Source organism: Lissotriton helveticus, chromosome 5_1 (assembly GCF_964261635.1).
Source record: "Lissotriton helveticus chromosome 5_1, aLisHel1.1, whole genome shotgun sequence".
Lineage (NCBI taxonomy): Eukaryota > Metazoa > Chordata > Amphibia > Caudata > Salamandridae > Lissotriton > Lissotriton helveticus.
Genome location: NC_136065.1, coordinates 1,605,282,152 through 1,605,299,984, shown reverse-complemented (window position 1 = coordinate 1,605,299,984; position 17,833 = coordinate 1,605,282,152). Strand labels below are relative to the sequence as shown.

The 17,833-nt window shown below is 48.4% G+C and overlaps 1 protein-coding gene across 4 annotated transcripts in view; it reads left to right on the top strand.

The window, feature by feature from the left end:
• LOC144755650 (cytosolic phospholipase A2 gamma-like) overlaps positions 1 to 17,833 on the top strand; it is a 553,672-nt gene that overhangs the window by 256,915 nt on the left and 278,924 nt on the right. For all 4 annotated transcript variants that reach the window (XM_078644802.1, XM_078644804.1, XM_078644801.1 and 1 more), the window contains one exon: positions 3,609 to 3,677. In XM_078644802.1, the coding sequence (XP_078500928.1) occupies positions 3,609 to 3,677 (69 nt within the window). The remainder of the gene's footprint in view (positions 1 to 3,608; positions 3,678 to 17,833) is intronic.

Below are 17,833 nucleotides of genomic sequence, written 5' to 3'. Positions count from 1 at the left end.
GGTACTTTACGCAGCTGTAGTTTAGGAAAAGTACTATACATTTAGCCAACGAGGTAGCACTTACTGATTAGCTAGTAGAAAGTACTCCAGGTGAGTAGAGGTATTGCACAATACTGTGGCGTCTTCTTGGATAAATATGAAGGGCAGGGTTCATTCTGGCACGATGCTCCTGTCACAAAAATTAAACCTCAACAGGAAGCACTTACAGCAGGTGCCCGAGTTGAAGCTCAAGGTCAGTAACGCATTCATCAGCCCAAAAACAATCGTGAACTTTGTCGAGGCAGGGCAGGTGTGCTTTCTTCCCATATCGTCAGTCGAAAATTAGCGGTGATGCTGGATAGAGGCCTTTGCATCCTTGACTTTCATGAGCGCAATCCCCGTGCAGTTCCCGTGACCAGGAGCTTCTTTCTGCTCATCTGCTGCTCTGATCGGTCACAGACATGTGAACTCGTATAGAAGGCCCTCCTGTTTGGCCCGCCCACACACTTGCTGTGTCTCCGTCTTCTCGCCATTTACCCACTATGATGGACAGCTCACTCAAGGGACCCCGGCACCCTTCGGTGCGATGGCATAGTACCACACACATGGTCACTAGAGACAACTCTTCTGGCACTTTACGCAGCTGTAGTGTTAGGAAAAGCACTATACATTTACCCAACAAGGTAGCACTTACTGATAAGCCAGAAAGTCCTCTACTCTAAAAATCCACGAGTTCATAGATTTTCCAGCGAACTCGCAGATTTTTTTGCCGATTTCGTGCGAATTTGCGGATCGCAGATCCGCAAAATTCACCCATACTTAATGCTACCACACATTCCAACAGAATTGTCCCCAAACCCGTGACCTCCTGCCCGCTAACTGTTCCCTCCCATTTGGATATTGAAACTCCTCCGAGGGTTCACGACACCGGTCGACCTTGCCTCACTACCTTGCTACTGCACATGTTATCAGAATCATTCCCAAACCATCGGCCTCATGCCCGCAAGAGTATCCCTCATATAGGGATATTGAAACTCTCCACCTCAGAGCAACTGAACTAACACAAAGCATCCATAACTTCATCTAGGAACTAAAGAGCCTCCTTCACCCCACCAAACGCTCCTTCTCGAATCTCAAGCTCCTGCAAGATTCTGCTCCCCTCCCATCCACCAAGCCGACTCCTTCACCCTCTACCGCCAACCATTGAGACACCTGCGTCCTCGCAAGCAGCCTTGCCTCCTCTCGGAGGAGGAAATTCTGGCCCTACTCCTTACCTACAAATCTGCCCCTGTAACTCCTAGTCCACTAGACTTCACGGAGGAAGAAGTTCTAGACCTCTTTATTAGCTACAAATCTGCCCTGGCAACCCCTTGTTCATTAGTCTTGTAGGACGAAAACGCTATCTGCATGGTTGCAAACAACCCCAACAGGCTAGCTGCCCTCTGCAATAGAGGAATCGTTGACAGCAACCGAGCGCAAGTACCTATCTCTGCCCCTTCTACCACACTCACTCCGAACTCCCACTATCCGGCCTCCTAATTAACTGCCGCTCTGCAGTAAAGTATGCTGCAGATGTTGCCGATCTCATCCTGAGCCTAAAATCAGACCTAGTGTTCCTGACCGAATACTGGCTCAATGAATCTTCATCGCCCTGCCTAGACCGCTTAGTCCCTTCCAACAATAACTTTGTTAGGCTGGACAGGCAGTCAAAAAAAAGGGGGGAGGTATTGCCTGCATCTTCCGCTCCCACCTCTCCGTTACTGAACTTATGGCAGATCCCACTGACTCCTATGAATACCATGTACTCTTCATTTGTAGCATCACCACCCTACTGTACAGACTGCACATCTTTTACCACCCCCAGGCATGAATGATCCTTCACTGACCACCTCATGGAAATCATCACAGCCAAGATTTCCCCCATCTCCAAAGACGTTTTCCTTGGCGACTTCAACCTGCACTGGAGCAACCCCAAGGACCCACAGGTCAACACAATTAGAGACTTCCTTGCTAAGCTAGTCCTTACCCAAGCCTGCACACTCCCAACTCACTCGAAAGGTGCTACTCTAGACTGGATCATCACTATGGAATCAGCGATCAAGCTCATCTCTATAGAGCCATGCGATTGGTCTAACCACCGTGCTTTCACCTTCCTTCTACCTGGCACCCACAGGACAAGAGCACCACAACCCGTGCCTATAATTGGAAGTATTGGTAGGCATGGGCACTTTGGCACCATCGCTTGGTCACCCAGAGACACTGGTATAACCTCTGCACTACTCCCCATGCTAACTGAGACAACCTTCTCACCAAGTGCTATATTAGTTATCTATGGTGTATGGCCCCCAGTGAGGGTTGCACCTTCTTAGGGCATTTGGTGTTTCCCTTGATGTGCCCGTACCTGTAGAACTCCTAGTCTTTGGGGTTGGACTTCCTTGAGGACTTCATGTCAGGGAAACCCATTCTTCTTTTGGCCAGGTAGGATTGGGAATCCTTTCCCTGGGACCTGTTTTTTGGCCTTTAGAGATCTCCTTATTTTCATTTTCGCTATCCTCTCTGGTACTCATTCCACCCTTTGGAAATACCCCCCAGATAACTATTTATGGACCCTGGTGCTGAACCAGTGGTTCACCTCCTTTGCAAGTTCTTTAGTGTCATTGAGTCCTCCATCCATTAAATGTTGGCACAGCTGTTCAAAACAATGACTAAACTTGCTCTTTGGCAATCAGATTGTACAGCCTTTTGAAATCAATTAAATCCATGCCTTGACCCAACCATCCAGTGCATTGCAATAGTAATCCACATAATCCACCCAGGGCATGTGGGGCAACTTCTGGCTGTCTATAAATATCTGCCTATACTTCTTAGGGGTGAGGCCACATATCCTGACAAGGCATTTCTTCATGAGTGATACCTCATTCTGTTCCACTTCCCCAGGCCCAGTAATGCCATTATCCTGGGAATGTGCCTCAAGAAATGGACTTCACAACCCTCCTTCAGCAGTGCAGTGCAACAGAGGAAGCAGAAGTAATAGTTGGAGCCTCAGAGACCAGAACAAAGAGTTGTAGTGCTGTGGCCAGAGCTTCAGTGACAAGCGGGCGAGGAGCAAAGCTGTCGCCTGATACGTGCTCGGTGCTTGCAAGGTACTCTCCCCCAATGCATCTGGAGGTCACTGGCTCAGTGCTGCGGGGGCACTCGAGGAGCAAGTGACTCGGGAGGTCGTTCGTTATTCACTTTTAGAAAATTTGCTGCAAATCATAAGCAAACAGTTTCAGTCCTTTATAAAGAGGTTATGGAGAACTCGATATACCTGGGAAAATAGCAGGTTCCACTCTTTACATTTTAATGTGACCGCCATCATACTGAAATCATCTGACAATGGACAGTCATGAACATCCCTTGAGCTGTGGTCTGTGGTGCTCACTGTGAAGTGTATGGAGTGTGGTCAAGTAAAAGCACAGGCACAGATAAAAGAATGATAATGTCATGTCGGTGACACTTTTAAAGGGGTCAACAAGTGGATTGATAGCTAGGATTTGAGATCTAATGTGACATTATTAACTAGACAGCCGTTTTGAAGAAGGTTAAGCCGCTTAATAAGGTCTGTTACTGTGTGCATTTTCTTTCAGACTTCATCTCGAGCTGGTTCAGAGGAGATAATGAAAATGAGGAAGACGATGAGTATGTAATGAGGCAATGTAAGTCTTTATACTTTACTTTTTGCTGTTGCAAAGTTATGAAAATGTTGAGGTTATGTTTTCCAGCACTAAATGCTTTTAGAAGATTGCATCTGTTAATTCCCATTGTTGGCATAAAAGAAGGTGCTAGGGCTACACTGGACCAAATTAAAATCCTAAGAGATGTAGAGAGGTGAAATGAGGAAAGGCAAACAATCTTGAAGTTGCTATATTTACCATTACATTACAATCTCTGCAACTATGGCTTAATATGAACCATTAACAGAACCCACATCTAAGTATGGGCGAAATTTGCGAATTCGCGGTCCACGAATTCGCGCGAAATTCAATTCGCAATCCGCAAAAGCCGCGAATTTGTGCGAATTTTTTGTTTTTTGCGTGTTCGCGGGGCTTTTTGCGTGTTCGCGGGCGGCTTGCATGGCGAAGTTACCCAAGGGGTCGTGTATGGGCACAGCACCCTCTGGTTCACCACTGCCACCCTCTGGTTCATCACTGCCACCCTCTGGTTCACCACTTCCACCCTCTGGTTCACCCCGGCCACCCTCTGGTTCACCGCTGCCACCCTCTGGTTCACCCCTGCCACCCTCTGGTTCACCACTGCCACCCTCTGGTTCACCACTGCCACCCTCTGGTTCAGCACTGCCACTCTCTGGTTCAGCACTGTCACCCTCTGGTTCACCACTGCCACCCTCTGGTTCACGACTGCCACCCTCAGGTTCATCACAGCACCTCCAGTTCACCACTGCCACCCTCTGGTTAACCACTGCCACCCTCTGGTTAACCACTGCCACCCTCTGGTTCACCCCTGCCACCCTCTGGTTCACCCCTGCCACCCTCTGGTTCACCCCTGCCACCCTCTGGTTCACCACTGCCACCCTCTGGTTCACCACTGCCACCCTCTGGTTAATCACAGCACCCTCTGGTTTACCCCTGCCACCCTCTGGTTCAGCACTGTCACCCTCTGGTTCACCACTGCCCCCCTCTGGTTCACGACTGCCACCCTCTGGTTCATCACAGCACCTCTGGTTCACCACTGCCACCCTCTGGTTAACCACTGTCATTCTCTAGTTCAGCACTGCCACCCTCTGGTTCACCACTGCCACTCTCTGGTTCAGCACTGCCACCCTCTGGTTCACCCATGCCACCCTCTGGTTCACCCCTGCCACCCTCTGGTTCAGCACTGCCACTCTCTGGTTCAGCACTGCCACTCTCTGGTTCAGCACTGCCACTCTCTGGTTCAGCACTGTCACCCTCTGGTTCACCCCTGTCACCCTCTGGTTCACCACTGCCACCCTCTACCGAGACCTTTTGTGACGCAGCGGCAGCACAAAAGATGCGCCATGGTGCTGGGTATTAACAATGTGTCGCATCTATAAGATTCTATAAGATTTCACTCAGTCACTTTTAGGCCAATGCTGCGTCAAAACCCTGCGCCTGCTTGAAGCAGGTGCAAGGCTTGATGCAGCATTGGGGAGATAGGGCCCCCAAGAGCATTGCTGGAGCTGCGTCGCAAGCTCGACGCAGCTCCAGCAATACGCTGCTTTTACGGCACAGATGCGTGACGCATCCGTGCCGTTCTTGCCACATGGTGCGCCGCATTGTAAATGCGGCGCACCATGGGTGGTGGAGCTGTGGCGCACAATAACTGGCGCATCCCTGGGGATGCGCCAGTTATTGTAAATCTGACCCTATAAATTTAGCCAACGAGGGAGCACTTAATGATTAGACAGTAGAAAGTACTCCAGTTGAGTAGAGGTATTGCACAAAAAGGTGGCATCTTCGTGGACAAACACGCAGGGCGGGATTCATTCTGCCCCCTGCTAGACTTGTTTTTTGTGCCCTTCTGCCCTCTGTTAGACTCGTTTTTCCCTTGTTCTTCTGCCCTTCTGCCCTCTGTTAGACTCGTTTTTTGTGCCCTTGTGCCCTCTGTTATTCCCTTGTTTTTGTGCCCTTCTGCCCTCTGTTAGACTCGTTTTTTGTGACCTTCTGCCCTCTGTTAGACTCGTTTTGTGCCTTTCTGCCCCGTTAGACTCATTTTTTGTGCCCTTCTGCCCTCTGTTAGACTCGTTTTTCCCTTGTTTTTCTGCCCTTCTGTCCTCTGTTAGACTGTTTTTTTTGTGCCCTTCTGCCCTCTGTTAGACTCGTTTTCCCTTGTTTTTCTGCCCTTCTGCCCTTTGTTAGACTGCTTTTTGTGCCTTTCTGCCCTCTGCATCACCACATCATCACTCAGCGCTACCCCAGCATCACTCAGCACCACCACATTATCACTCAGCACCACCACATTATCACTAAGCACCACCACAGCACCACTCAGCACCACCACAGCATCACTCAGCACCACCACAGCACCACTAAGTGCCACCACAGCATCACTCAGCACCACCACAGCATCACTCAGCACCACCACATTATCACTCAGCACCACCACAGCACCACTCAGCACCACCACAGCATCACTCAGCACCACCACAGCACCACTCAGCACCACCACAGCACCACTCAGCACCACCACAGCACCACTCAGTACCACCACAGCACCACTCAGCGCCACAACAGAATCACTCAGCGCCACCACATTATCACTCAGCACCACCACATTATCACTCAGCACCACCACAGCACCACTCAGCACCACCACAGCATCACTCAGCACCACTCAGCACCACCACATCACCAATCAGCACCACCACAGCATCACTCAGCGCCACCACAGCATCACTCAGCACCAGCACAGCATCACTCAGCACCACCACAGCACCACTCAGCACCACCATGGCACCACTCAGCACCACCACAGCATCACTCAGCACCACCACAGCACCACTCAGCACCACACCAGCATCACTCAGCACCATCCCAGTATCACTCAGCACCACCACAGCACCACTCAGCATCACCACAGCACCACTCAGCACCACCACAGCACCACTCAGCGCCACCCCTGCATCAATCTGCGCAACCATTCAACAACTGGTTCAAATATGTTCTCTCAATGTTTCAAACTTTATTACAAATGTCACAAAAAGATGTTAATATTTCACTTCTGTTCATGGATTTTCGTCACAATAAAATACACTGAACATAATCTTCACAAAAGTTATTTACAAAAGTTTAAGCTATTGCCATTATAAATTAAAATCATTTTTATTTAAGTATTAATTATTTAAAAAAATTAAAAGCCATTGTAATTTGTAATATCAATACAGCTAAGTCACGTAAATACAAAACATGTTGCATTACAAATGCTATAGGTGTCACATTTGCGAAAGTTATAACTATTGGCATTGTAAATGACAAAGCTATTAATTTACCTATTTTCAAAACCAACACATAAATAAAAAAAAATGTCATTTACAAGACCAATAGCTCAAACTTTCCTGATGGGAGACCTATTGCATTGCAAATGCTTGTTTTTATATCTGTCAGCGCTTCCTGTTGAGGTTTAATTTTCGTGACAGGCGCCTCATTGCCTACTTGTAACTGTTCTCTGACCCTGCTTCAAGGGTCAGAGCAGGGTCAGAGAATAGTTGCAAGTAGGCAAAGAGGCCCCAGGAAGCACTTACAGGCTTACAGCAGCAGTTGCCGAAGTTGAAGTTAATTTCTTTGTAACCCTTTTGTAAAAGGTTACAAAAAATTAGCTTCAACTTTTGCACCTGCTGCTGTAACCCTCTAAGTGCTTGGCTGAAAATTCGTCCCCGCTGATTCGCGTATTTTACCGCGATTTCGCGAGATTAAAATCCGCAAATTCCACGAGCGGAACAAATTTTCAGCCCATGCTTACCCACATCACTTGAAATTATACAGCTGCAAAAAATATAATATGAAAATGACATTGATACAGATTTTTAAACAAGGAAAATAATGATCCTGTCTACAATCAGTCAGTGCTAAAGATGGATCCTTACTTGCTGTTGGTTCCATGACAGATACCACTTTCAACTGTGCTCATACATGCAGATTCAATAGGTGGTGTCATGTGGCTCTGCACTTGGTCCATTCTGTCCCAGAATTGGCACTGGGACCATAATATTACTACCACCTCCTTGCGCCAATTTCTGTTCCTTTCTGTCCAAGCCTTTTCAGTGTGGATCTCTAGCTTGTTTCCTTGCTTCTATCACCTAACAGAAACCGTTTTCCAAATGTTATCCAGTGCGCAAGGGACAGGTCTCCCCCAAAATAGAGCCAGTAGTCATTTCAGACTTCAAAGATAACCCAAATCAACCTTGTTCAGAGTTGCACCCTGCTGACCTCCAGTCCACCCTCAATCTTATTCTTATATGCTTTCCTTACATTACAGATATGCAGAGGAACCACAAGGTGGCATGTTCACAAAGCATTATTGCTTAGATAGCCTCACCATATACAGCATTGTCATCAATTATGTTGCAGTGATGTTATTAGTAATGGTATAAGTGATGTAAGGTGGGAGGTAATTAGCACAGCACAGCATGGCAAGGGCACAAGTTGTAGTTACTTTAGAGCACAACTAGTAGTTATTTGTAGTAATGTTAACTGTTGAATTTCTGTGGTTTTCTTAGTTTAAAAAGTATGTTTTAACTAACATTTTCACCTAACTATATTGTCCCTCTAAACCTTGCTTTCTTTTTCAGTGAACATTTAAGGTGTTTTTATTTTAAAGTGAGATTAAATTACAATTCATTACTATAACATCATTCTAACCATTGGTTGTTCAAGTGAATTTCCTTGTTTTTTTAATGTAAAGTAAGATGTTTAAGGCCGTGTGAGACATGGGATTGGGTGCCCATCTCCCAGCTGTGCCTGCCTGACAATGTGATGTAACAATGCAAAGAGTGTAATTTGAAATAAAGTAGACCTCCTAGCTTTGTATATGTATATGTATATGTCATGCATTCACACATTGCGATGTTTTGGGGACGCTAGAGGGCGCACTGCAGAATGGCCGCCTAACGGTGAGGCTCCTGTAGCCTGGTACATAATCCGACATTTATCCTGGTCAACCGGTATCAGTTTCGGCTAAAACTGCGTACGATTGTGGAGTGTGCTAATCCCTGCTCTCGGTGAAAGTTTACTGCAGTTCTGACATCGGGAACTGGCACTTCGGACTCTCGGAGCTTGCCCCGGACAGGCGCTGGTGGTCGGCGGATGGTTGGTACCGGGGACGGCTGTCAGGAAAACACTGTGGCTGCACACGTGTGGTGCAGGCCGCACTGCCTTGCAGACGGACTTGGAGTGCGGGAGGAACTCTGCATTGTCAAGGGACTACGTGGCCCCGGGACGTACGATTACAGCTGTACCTGCCTAATGCCGGAATGTAATGTGCATTGCACTACTGACGCGACGACTGCCTGCAGAAAAGCTTCGTGCGGCTGTGATTTACACTAAGGCGCCATCTTCGGCTGCCGCGGTGGCGTGCGACCGTTGACTGAGCGCCCTGAGGAGTGAACGCTCGCTGGGTCCCGGTAAGATCGCGTATGATGCTGGCAGGTGTTAGCGGTGCATGTAGTGGCTGAGGAGGGCGACGATTGCTGCTGGATGTGGCGCATTGGACTGAGCACTGACCCCAGGCATAGTCTGCATAGGTGCATGGCGGACCGGCGTTACACGCATCGGGACCTGTACCTGCTATAGGGAATACCACATTGGTGGCGCAGACACTTACATACTGAACTAGATTGGAGGCACTGGTTGGCGGAGGAGAGAGGGCTGTAGTGTTTGATCACGAGGAGACATTACTGGCGACTTAACTGAGAGGACCTAAGCGCGGCTGCTGGTAGACGTCCCATTCTGAACTGACCGCTGTACGCTTGCACTCTGCAGCGGTGACTGCCCATAGCGAATACACAGAATAACTGGACAGGAGCACTGTGAGACGCTGCACGAGGTCCCCCCTCTACGATTTACACTGGAAAACCGCAAGGAGTGCCCTGTGACGTGCTGCTCTCTAATCAAAGAACGTACTGAAGTACCGGTGTGACGGTGGACAGTGGGAGTTGCGCCAAGGATCGGCGCTGGTGAGTGCACAGATATGGGGCGCCCAGATTCACGCCAACCGCAATTGAATTTCGATAATTCGAAAAAGGGTTCAACCTCTAGCCAGGACAATACACAGTCACGGGAGGCTAACCAGACGACAGGTGGCCCATCCATCGCGGAGATGAATAACCAGCAACTCCTGCATGAAATTAGGCAAGGATTTGCCACGGTGGTGGAAAAGGTGGATAAAATGCCGTCTCGAATGGATGCCATAGTACATAAAATGGACCAGCACGAAGAGCGCATTGTGGAGACGGAACGTCGGATCTCCGATAATGATGACATCACTGCGGGACATACGGCACAGCTACAGAGGATGGAGAACCTACTGCGGGTCATAGCGGCGAAGAACGAGGATTTGGAGGCCTGCAGTAGACGGAATAATATACGCATCACGGGTGTGCCGGAGTCCACAAACACTGGCCGCATGGAGGGGTATGTTGAGAAGATGCTGCTGTCCGCGGTTGGGGCTGACGCCGTCTCTACTCAATTTATTGTGGAACGAGCCCATCGCACTCTAGACCCGGTGCCGAAGCCTGGGACACCGCCTAGACCGATCATTGCCCGATTGCTAAATTACAGGGATCGCGATGTCGCATTGCGTGCGGCCCGGACTCACCAAACCCTAAATTATGATGGCGTGTCATTCTCCATATATCCGAACCTCACCCAGATGGTGCAGGAGGAACAACGCAAATTCTTAGAGGTGAAGAAAAAACTCAGGACTGCGCAAATTGACTATGCGTTATTATATCCGGCCAAACTCAGGATTACTCATCAAGGGAAACAAAGGTAGAAGATTATCTGCGTTCACTGAAGACGGCGCAGCGTGGACAGGCGGGGCGAGGCCTGGAGGGACGGGCACGCTCATCTGCGGATAGCGACGGCTCTTGAGCTCCTGCTTTGTGGCCGGGATGGGTCCCCATTGTGATCACCGGTTGCTGTCTAAAGGAGAATTGACTCTGTCGTGGAGAGCTGAGAACTTTGAAGTCCTATCCAGATCACTGAATCCAGCTGTACCGGTGGTAATGTAAACCAGGCCCTACTTCCCCTCCCTAATACAGCCCGGAGGCGCCCCTAATCGTAGGGCTTGGGGAGGGGGGGTGACTGTGTAGCCCGCTAGGACTGTCCCCCAACGGGTGCTCCCCTTTATTACGAACTATGGACTGGATGTTGATGATGTTGGGTAAGGGTATGTGGGGAGGGGGGGTACAGTCACTTGGCAAGTTGGGGTTGGCTAAGTGGGAGGGGGGGTGGAGGGGAGGGGGATGGATGGCAGTGTTGTGGGACACCACTGATTTGTGGTCTGTGGTTATCGCTGACTGGGAATGAATCGAAACTGTTTGAGGTGAGGGTGGGGATAGTGGGAGGTCGGTCTGACATGATTTGGTTTTGTCAGTGGGTGGGGGGTGGGTAGGGCGCAGGTTGTTTTGAAGTTGCACGGTTGCAGTTACAAGGTACCAGAAACGAGTATGAGATTGGTCTTAGGCAATTATTCAGCCCTAATGTGTACACCAACAATGGCAAATGATGATGGAGATGGGAGGCTGACGGTGATGTCCTGGAATGTGCGGGGCTTAAATGATGCTAGAAAATGCAGAAATGTATTGGCATACTTGGATAGGCATAAAGTGCACATAGCTATGCTGCAGGAGACACATATACACCCAAGCTCCAACCACACTTTCGCAGCTAGATGGGTCTCGGTTAGGAAATTCTCCTCATATTCCTCGTATGCCAGAGGTACAGCAGTGTTAGTAAAGAAGTCAGTCCAATTTCAGGTACTTGGTGATATACTAGATCCTGGTGGACGCTATGTGGTATTGTGGGGTAGACTTGGTACAGACACGGTTACAATTGTTAATTGTTACGCTCCAAATGTGGATACACCTGACTTTTTCACAACATTGTGGGGAAGGGTGGTCGGCATTGGTTCGATGCACATCATTTGGGGGGGTGATTTTAATGTGGCATTGCAACCGGGCATGGACAGGTCGGATGGCTGTGTGCAGTATAATAGGCAGGCCGGTGAGGCATTGAATGGAATTATTGAAGAGCGTGGATTGATAGACAGCTGACGTTTTACTCACCCTATTCACAAAGAAGGAACAAAATTCACGACATATGCTAATACGTGGGCTCGCTGGACTACTGTCTGTTGTCAAGGGGTCTGGTGTTGATACAGTTTAGTGTACCTGGTTATAACAGACCACGTCCCCCATCGTGTCTCATACCCACGGCACTGCTAGACACGGTTTTTAAAACTGAGCTTGGTGAGGAGATCGCGGCATTTTTCCCTAGGAACAAAGGTTCTGTTGCCAGTGTAGAAACGGGAGGCATTTAAAGTCACGGTTAGGGGATACTGTATATCTAAGAGTTTTGGGGTACTGAGAGACATAAGGGGTACTATTAGTAAATTGGAGCTAGAATTGAGAGGTTTGGAATTACGGATGGCGCAAAACACCGATGCACAGTTACACAAGGAGTTCAGAGATAAACTGTCGCAGTATGAGGAAGATTTTCAAAAAGGGGGTGGTGATGGACAGAGTATCTGAGTTAATCAGAACCCTTGCTCACTGCACCATCAGGATTCAAGCAAGCCGGGCCGAAGACGGCTGGAATGCCAGAAACCGGTCCCCGGAAGCTTGTTTCCTTTCCAGTGAAGAACTGGCTTGGTAGTTTGGTCTGCCCTGTTCCCATGATGCACTGGGCCAGGGTCAGACTAATTTGCATGTAGCCAGGTTCTGAACTGGGATGGTGCAGTGAGCTAAAAAACGGTGATGGATCAAGCCCTGATCTTTTGACTGGGTAGGAGTGTTCTGCTTAATTCAGATACTCTGTCCATCACCACCCCCTTTTGAATCGTTTTGGCCACCACAAGTGTGGAAGGGTATGCTCAGATGTGAGTCCCTTGCTCACTGCACCATCAGGATTCAAGCAAGCCGGGCCGAAGACGTCTGGAATGCCAGAAACCGGTCCCCGGAAGCTTGTTTCCTTTCCAGTAAAGAATTGGCTTGGTAGTTTGGTCTGCCCTGTTCCCATGATGCACTGGGCCAGGGTCAGACTAATTTGCATGTAGCCAGGTTCTGAACTGGGATGGTGCAGTGAGCTAAAAAACGGTGATGGATCAAGCCCTGATCTTTTGACTGGGTAGGAGTGTTCTGCTTAATTCAGATACTCTGTCCATCACCACCCCCTTTTGAATCGTTTTGGCCACCACAAGTGTGGAAGGGTATGCTCAGATGTGAGTCCCTTGCTCACTGCACCATCAGGATTCAAGCAAGCCGGGCCGAAGACGGCTGGAATGCCAGAAACCGGTCCCCGGAAGCTTGTTTCCTTTCCAGTAAAGAATTGGCTTGGTAGTTTGGTCTGCCCTGTTCCCATGATGCACTGGGCCAGGGTCAGACTAATTTGCATGTAGCCAGGTTCTGAACTGGGATGGTGCAGTGAGCTAAAAAACGGTGATGGATCAAGCCCTGATCTTTTGACTGGGTAGGAGTGTTCTGCTTAATTCAGATACTCTGTCCATCACCACCCCCTTTTGAATCGTTTTGGCCACCACAAGTGTGGAAGGGTATGCTCAGATGTGAGTCCCTTGCTCACTGCACCATCAGGATTCAAGCAAGCCGGGCCGAAGACGTCTGGAATGCCAGAAACCGGTCCCCGGAAGCTTGTTTCCTTTCCAGTAAAGAATTGGCTTGGTAGTTTGGTCTGCCCTGTTCCCATGATGCACTGGGCCAGGGTCAGACTAATTTGCATGTGGCCAGGTTCTGAACTGGGATGGGGCAGTGAGCTAAAAAACGGTGATGGATCAAGCCCTGATCTTTTGACTGGGTAGGACTGTTCTGCTTAATTCAGATACTCTGTCCATCACCACCCCCTTTTGAATCGTTTTGGCCACCACAAGTGTTGAAGGGTATGCTCAGATGTGAGTCCCTTGCTCACTGCACCATCAGGATTCAAGCAAGCCGGGCCGAAGACGGCTGGAATGCCAGAAACCGGTCCCCGGAAGCTTGTTTCCTTTCCAGTAAAGAATTGGCTTGGTAGTTTGGTCTGCCCTGTTCCCATGATGCACTGGGCCAGGGTCAGACTAACTTGCATGTAGCCAGGTTCTGAACTGGGATGGTGCAGTGAGCTAAAAAACTGTGATGGATCAAGCCCTGATCTTTTGACTGGGTAGGAGTGTTCTGCTTAATTCAGATACTCTGTCCATCACCACCCTCTTTTGAATCGTTTTGGCCACCACAAGTGTGGAAGGGTATGCTCAGATGTGAGTCCCTTGCTCACTGCACCATCAGGATTCAAGCAAGCCGGGCCAAAGACGGCTGGAATGCCAGAAACCGGTCCCCGTAAGCTTGTTTCCTTTCCAGTAAAGAATTGGCTTGGTAGTTTGGTCTGCCCTGTTCCCATGATGCACTGGGCCAGGGTCAGACTAATTTGCATGTAGCCAGGTTCTGAACTGGGATGGTGCAGTGAGCTAAAAAACAGTGATGGATCAAGCCCTGATCTTTTGACTGGGTAGGAGTGTTCTGCTTAATTCAGATACTCTGTCCATCACCACCCCCTTTTGAATCGTTTTGGCCACCACAAGTGTGGAAGGGTATGCTCAGATGTGAGTCCCTTGCTCACTGCACCATCAGGATTCAAGCAAGCCGGGCCGAAGACGGCTGGAATGCCAGAAACCGGTCCCCGGAAGCTTGTTTCCTTTCCAGTAAAGAATTGGCTTGGTAGTTTGGTCTGCCCTGTACCCATGATGCACTGGGCCAGGGTCAGACTAATTTGCATGTAGCCAGGTTCTGAACTGGGATGGTGCAGTGAGCTAAAAAACGGTGATGGATCAAGCCCTGATCTTTTGACTGGGTAGGAGTGTTCTGCTTAATTCAGATACTCTGTCCATCACCACCCCCTTTTGAATCGCAGTATGAGGAAGAGGCGGCCAGGGAAGCAAAGTTTAGGGGAAAACACTGGACTGCGAGGAAGTATTGTGAGGGGGGAGGCCGGGTAAGGTGTTAGCAACAATTACGAGGCATCAGCGATGTAATACACACATTTTGGAGGTCAATACTTCAGGCGGCGGAAGGGTTCAGGATGCTACAGGGATACAAGAACTCTTTTTGGCACACTATGGCACACTATACCCTACAACTAAAATAGAAGACATGGGATATGGGGATTTTTTAGATGATATAGCACTATGCTGGCTGAGCGATCATCACAGGGCTTTCCTTAGTGCTCCGCTTGAAGTGGATGAGATTAGGGATGCGATCATGTCACTGAACAACGGTAAAGCGACAGGCCTCGATGGGCTACCTGTCGAGTTTTACAAATGCTATATAGACATTATGGCGCCTGTTCTGAAGGAATTATTTGAAGAATCGTTAGGGATAGGTGTGTTACCAGGCTCAATGCGGGAGGTGGAGATAACCTCGCTTTTAAAACCTGGCAAGGACCCTGCGGAGTGTGATTCCTATCGACCACTCTCGCTCATTAATTGTGATGCCAAAATACTTGCCAAAGTTCTCGCGACGAGGCTGACCCTCATTATGCAGAAGATTGTGTTGCCGGATCAAGCCGGCTTTGTTCCTGGTAGGTCCACTAGTCATAACTTGCGCACTTTCTTCTCACTAATTCACACTATAGCTCCAGAACTCCCGGTAGCTGCGATATTCCTTGACGCTACTAAGGCGTTTGACTCAGTTGAGTGGAACTACCTCTTCGCCATATTGCATAGAATGGGCTTTCCCAGCATGTTTGTGGCATGGATAAAGCTGCTGTATACTCAGCCTGTGGCACGGGTTGTTATAAATGGAGGGTTGTCTGCACAGATGTCCATCACGAGAGGTACCAGACAAGGATGCCCTCTATCCCCGTTGCTCTTTGCTATAGCGATTGAGCCGTTGGCGTGTCGCATTCGGCAACTCCATAGGGAGAGTGCCTTTAAATGTTTTCAATGACAAATAGGACTGTCGCTATACGCGGATGATATAACCCTATATGTGGTGCACCCTCAAAATCATCTCAACCCTATCCTGCAGGAATTTTTGGTGTTCGGACACCTCTCAGGTATAAATATCAACTGGAAAAAATCGCAGTTCTTTCCTCTCACACTGGCGGTTGTGCGGTTTCCACTGGATTACTCGCTTTAATGGTGTGACTCAGACCTTCGCTACTTGGGTATCATGGTGTCGACTGACAGGGAAGAGACCCTCAGACTAAACTATGGCACGGCTGTTACCAAATTGACAGATAATGTTACCCGTTGGATGGAGTTGCCACTGTGTATGGCGGGTAGAGCATCTCTAATCAAGATGGTGATACTGCCGCGTTTTTTATATCTCTTTCAGAATATCCCTTATTTTCCGGGGGCCTATTTTTTTAAAAGGCTGAGGTCGGAACTTCTTCGTTTGTTTTGGTGCGGCGGACAGCCGCGGTTGAAATGGTCCATCATAATGCAGCCTTATTGTAAAGGTGGATTTGATGGTCCGGATTTTGAGATATATTATATGAGTGCCCAAGCGCAATATGCATATCACTGGATAAATCCGACACCATTCATGCCGCAACTTGCGGTTGAAGATTGGATAGCGAAGCCTCTTCCGCTGCGTGGCTTGATCCATGGCTCAGTAGATGTAATAGAAACCCTGTATACCACGGTGACCTGTACAATAGACCCCTGGAGGAGGGTGGTGAGGGTCTTAAACACTGTACTGCTGTATTCTCCACGAATGCCACTTGCCTATCATCCCTGAATTGTACTTTTACAGGAAACGGGCTTCCACTTAATGTGTAGGCGCCTTAAGATCACTACATGGGGAGACCTGTTTTTAAATGGGCAATTTCGCACACAGGAACAGATGTTCCAGAATGTCCGCCCCACACCTCTAGAGGTTTTTTATTACGTACGATTACGACAAGCACTGAAAGACATATTGCCGCAATACCCAGATGAGCCGGAAATTGTGTTACCACTGCACATTATGCTGACAACGTCGGAGGGATGCCACCTTGTTTCCAGGCTGTACAACGCCATTAGAAAGCAACGAACTGGCGTTGAGAGTATTGCTTGCAGGTTATGGAGTGCGGATATAGGTAGTGAAATCTCTGAGGAGCAGTGAGATTGCTGTAGTGGCATTACTGCCAATATATCATCTAGCTGTGGGCTCAAATTCCTGCAGAGGTTTTATTACACACCGGTCAGGAAATTACGGTTCCACCTTTCAGACAATGATAGATGCGAAAGATGTCATGCTGAGGGAGCGGGATTTATTCACTTAGCATGGGAATGTCCAGGGGTGTACGAATATTGGACCCAAGTACATGCAGCATTGCAAATCATGCTCGAAGGGGAGATAGACAGGAACCCACTCATCATGCTCCTTGGCTACACTTTGGCGACACCCAAACCCACCAGAAAGTTTCTTGATCTTGCCTTATTGCTTGCGAAGCGGAGAGTAGCATGCCGGTGGGGGAGGGGGAGAGCTCCGAAATTTAAAAATTGGCTGAAGGACGTTATTTATTGTCAGGATCAGAATGCTGTATATGCCGAATTACAACCAGTTCACAGTAGGCCCAAAGATATTTGGGGTCCGTTACAGGTGTATTTATCATCGCGTCCCGAGGGACACGAGAATGCAGAGATTGATGACAATGATGGGAGAATACGTGAATAGTACAGATTGAGTTAGACCTGTCATCTAGAGGGTATACAGAATGTTTCCCCCCCCCTTTTTCTTTTTTGTGACTGTCTTCCATGTTGGGAATGCTATGATCGCGCTGTTGATTAATGCGGGACTTTTGTATTGCTAATTAAGGGATGCCATGTGCACACTGTGTTTGAACTAATCACTGCATTTTATTTTCCTGAGGGACTGTGACTGACGGACCCCTGTCTCCCAGAATACTTCCATGTTGTATCTTGTAGCATGTAATACTGCAGATCTCCATATGTCGCTTTTCTCCGATTGATTGATGTTTCTGAGTACGCACCGATTACTGGTACCTGAATGCTGAGAGAATGTACTGGTTATGTTTCTTAACGTACAAAAGCAATAAATAAAGATTTGAAAAAAATAAAAAAAGGTTTACACATTGCGATGTTTAATATTAGTGATTATCTAAAATTAATTGTAAGAAAGCCTTTG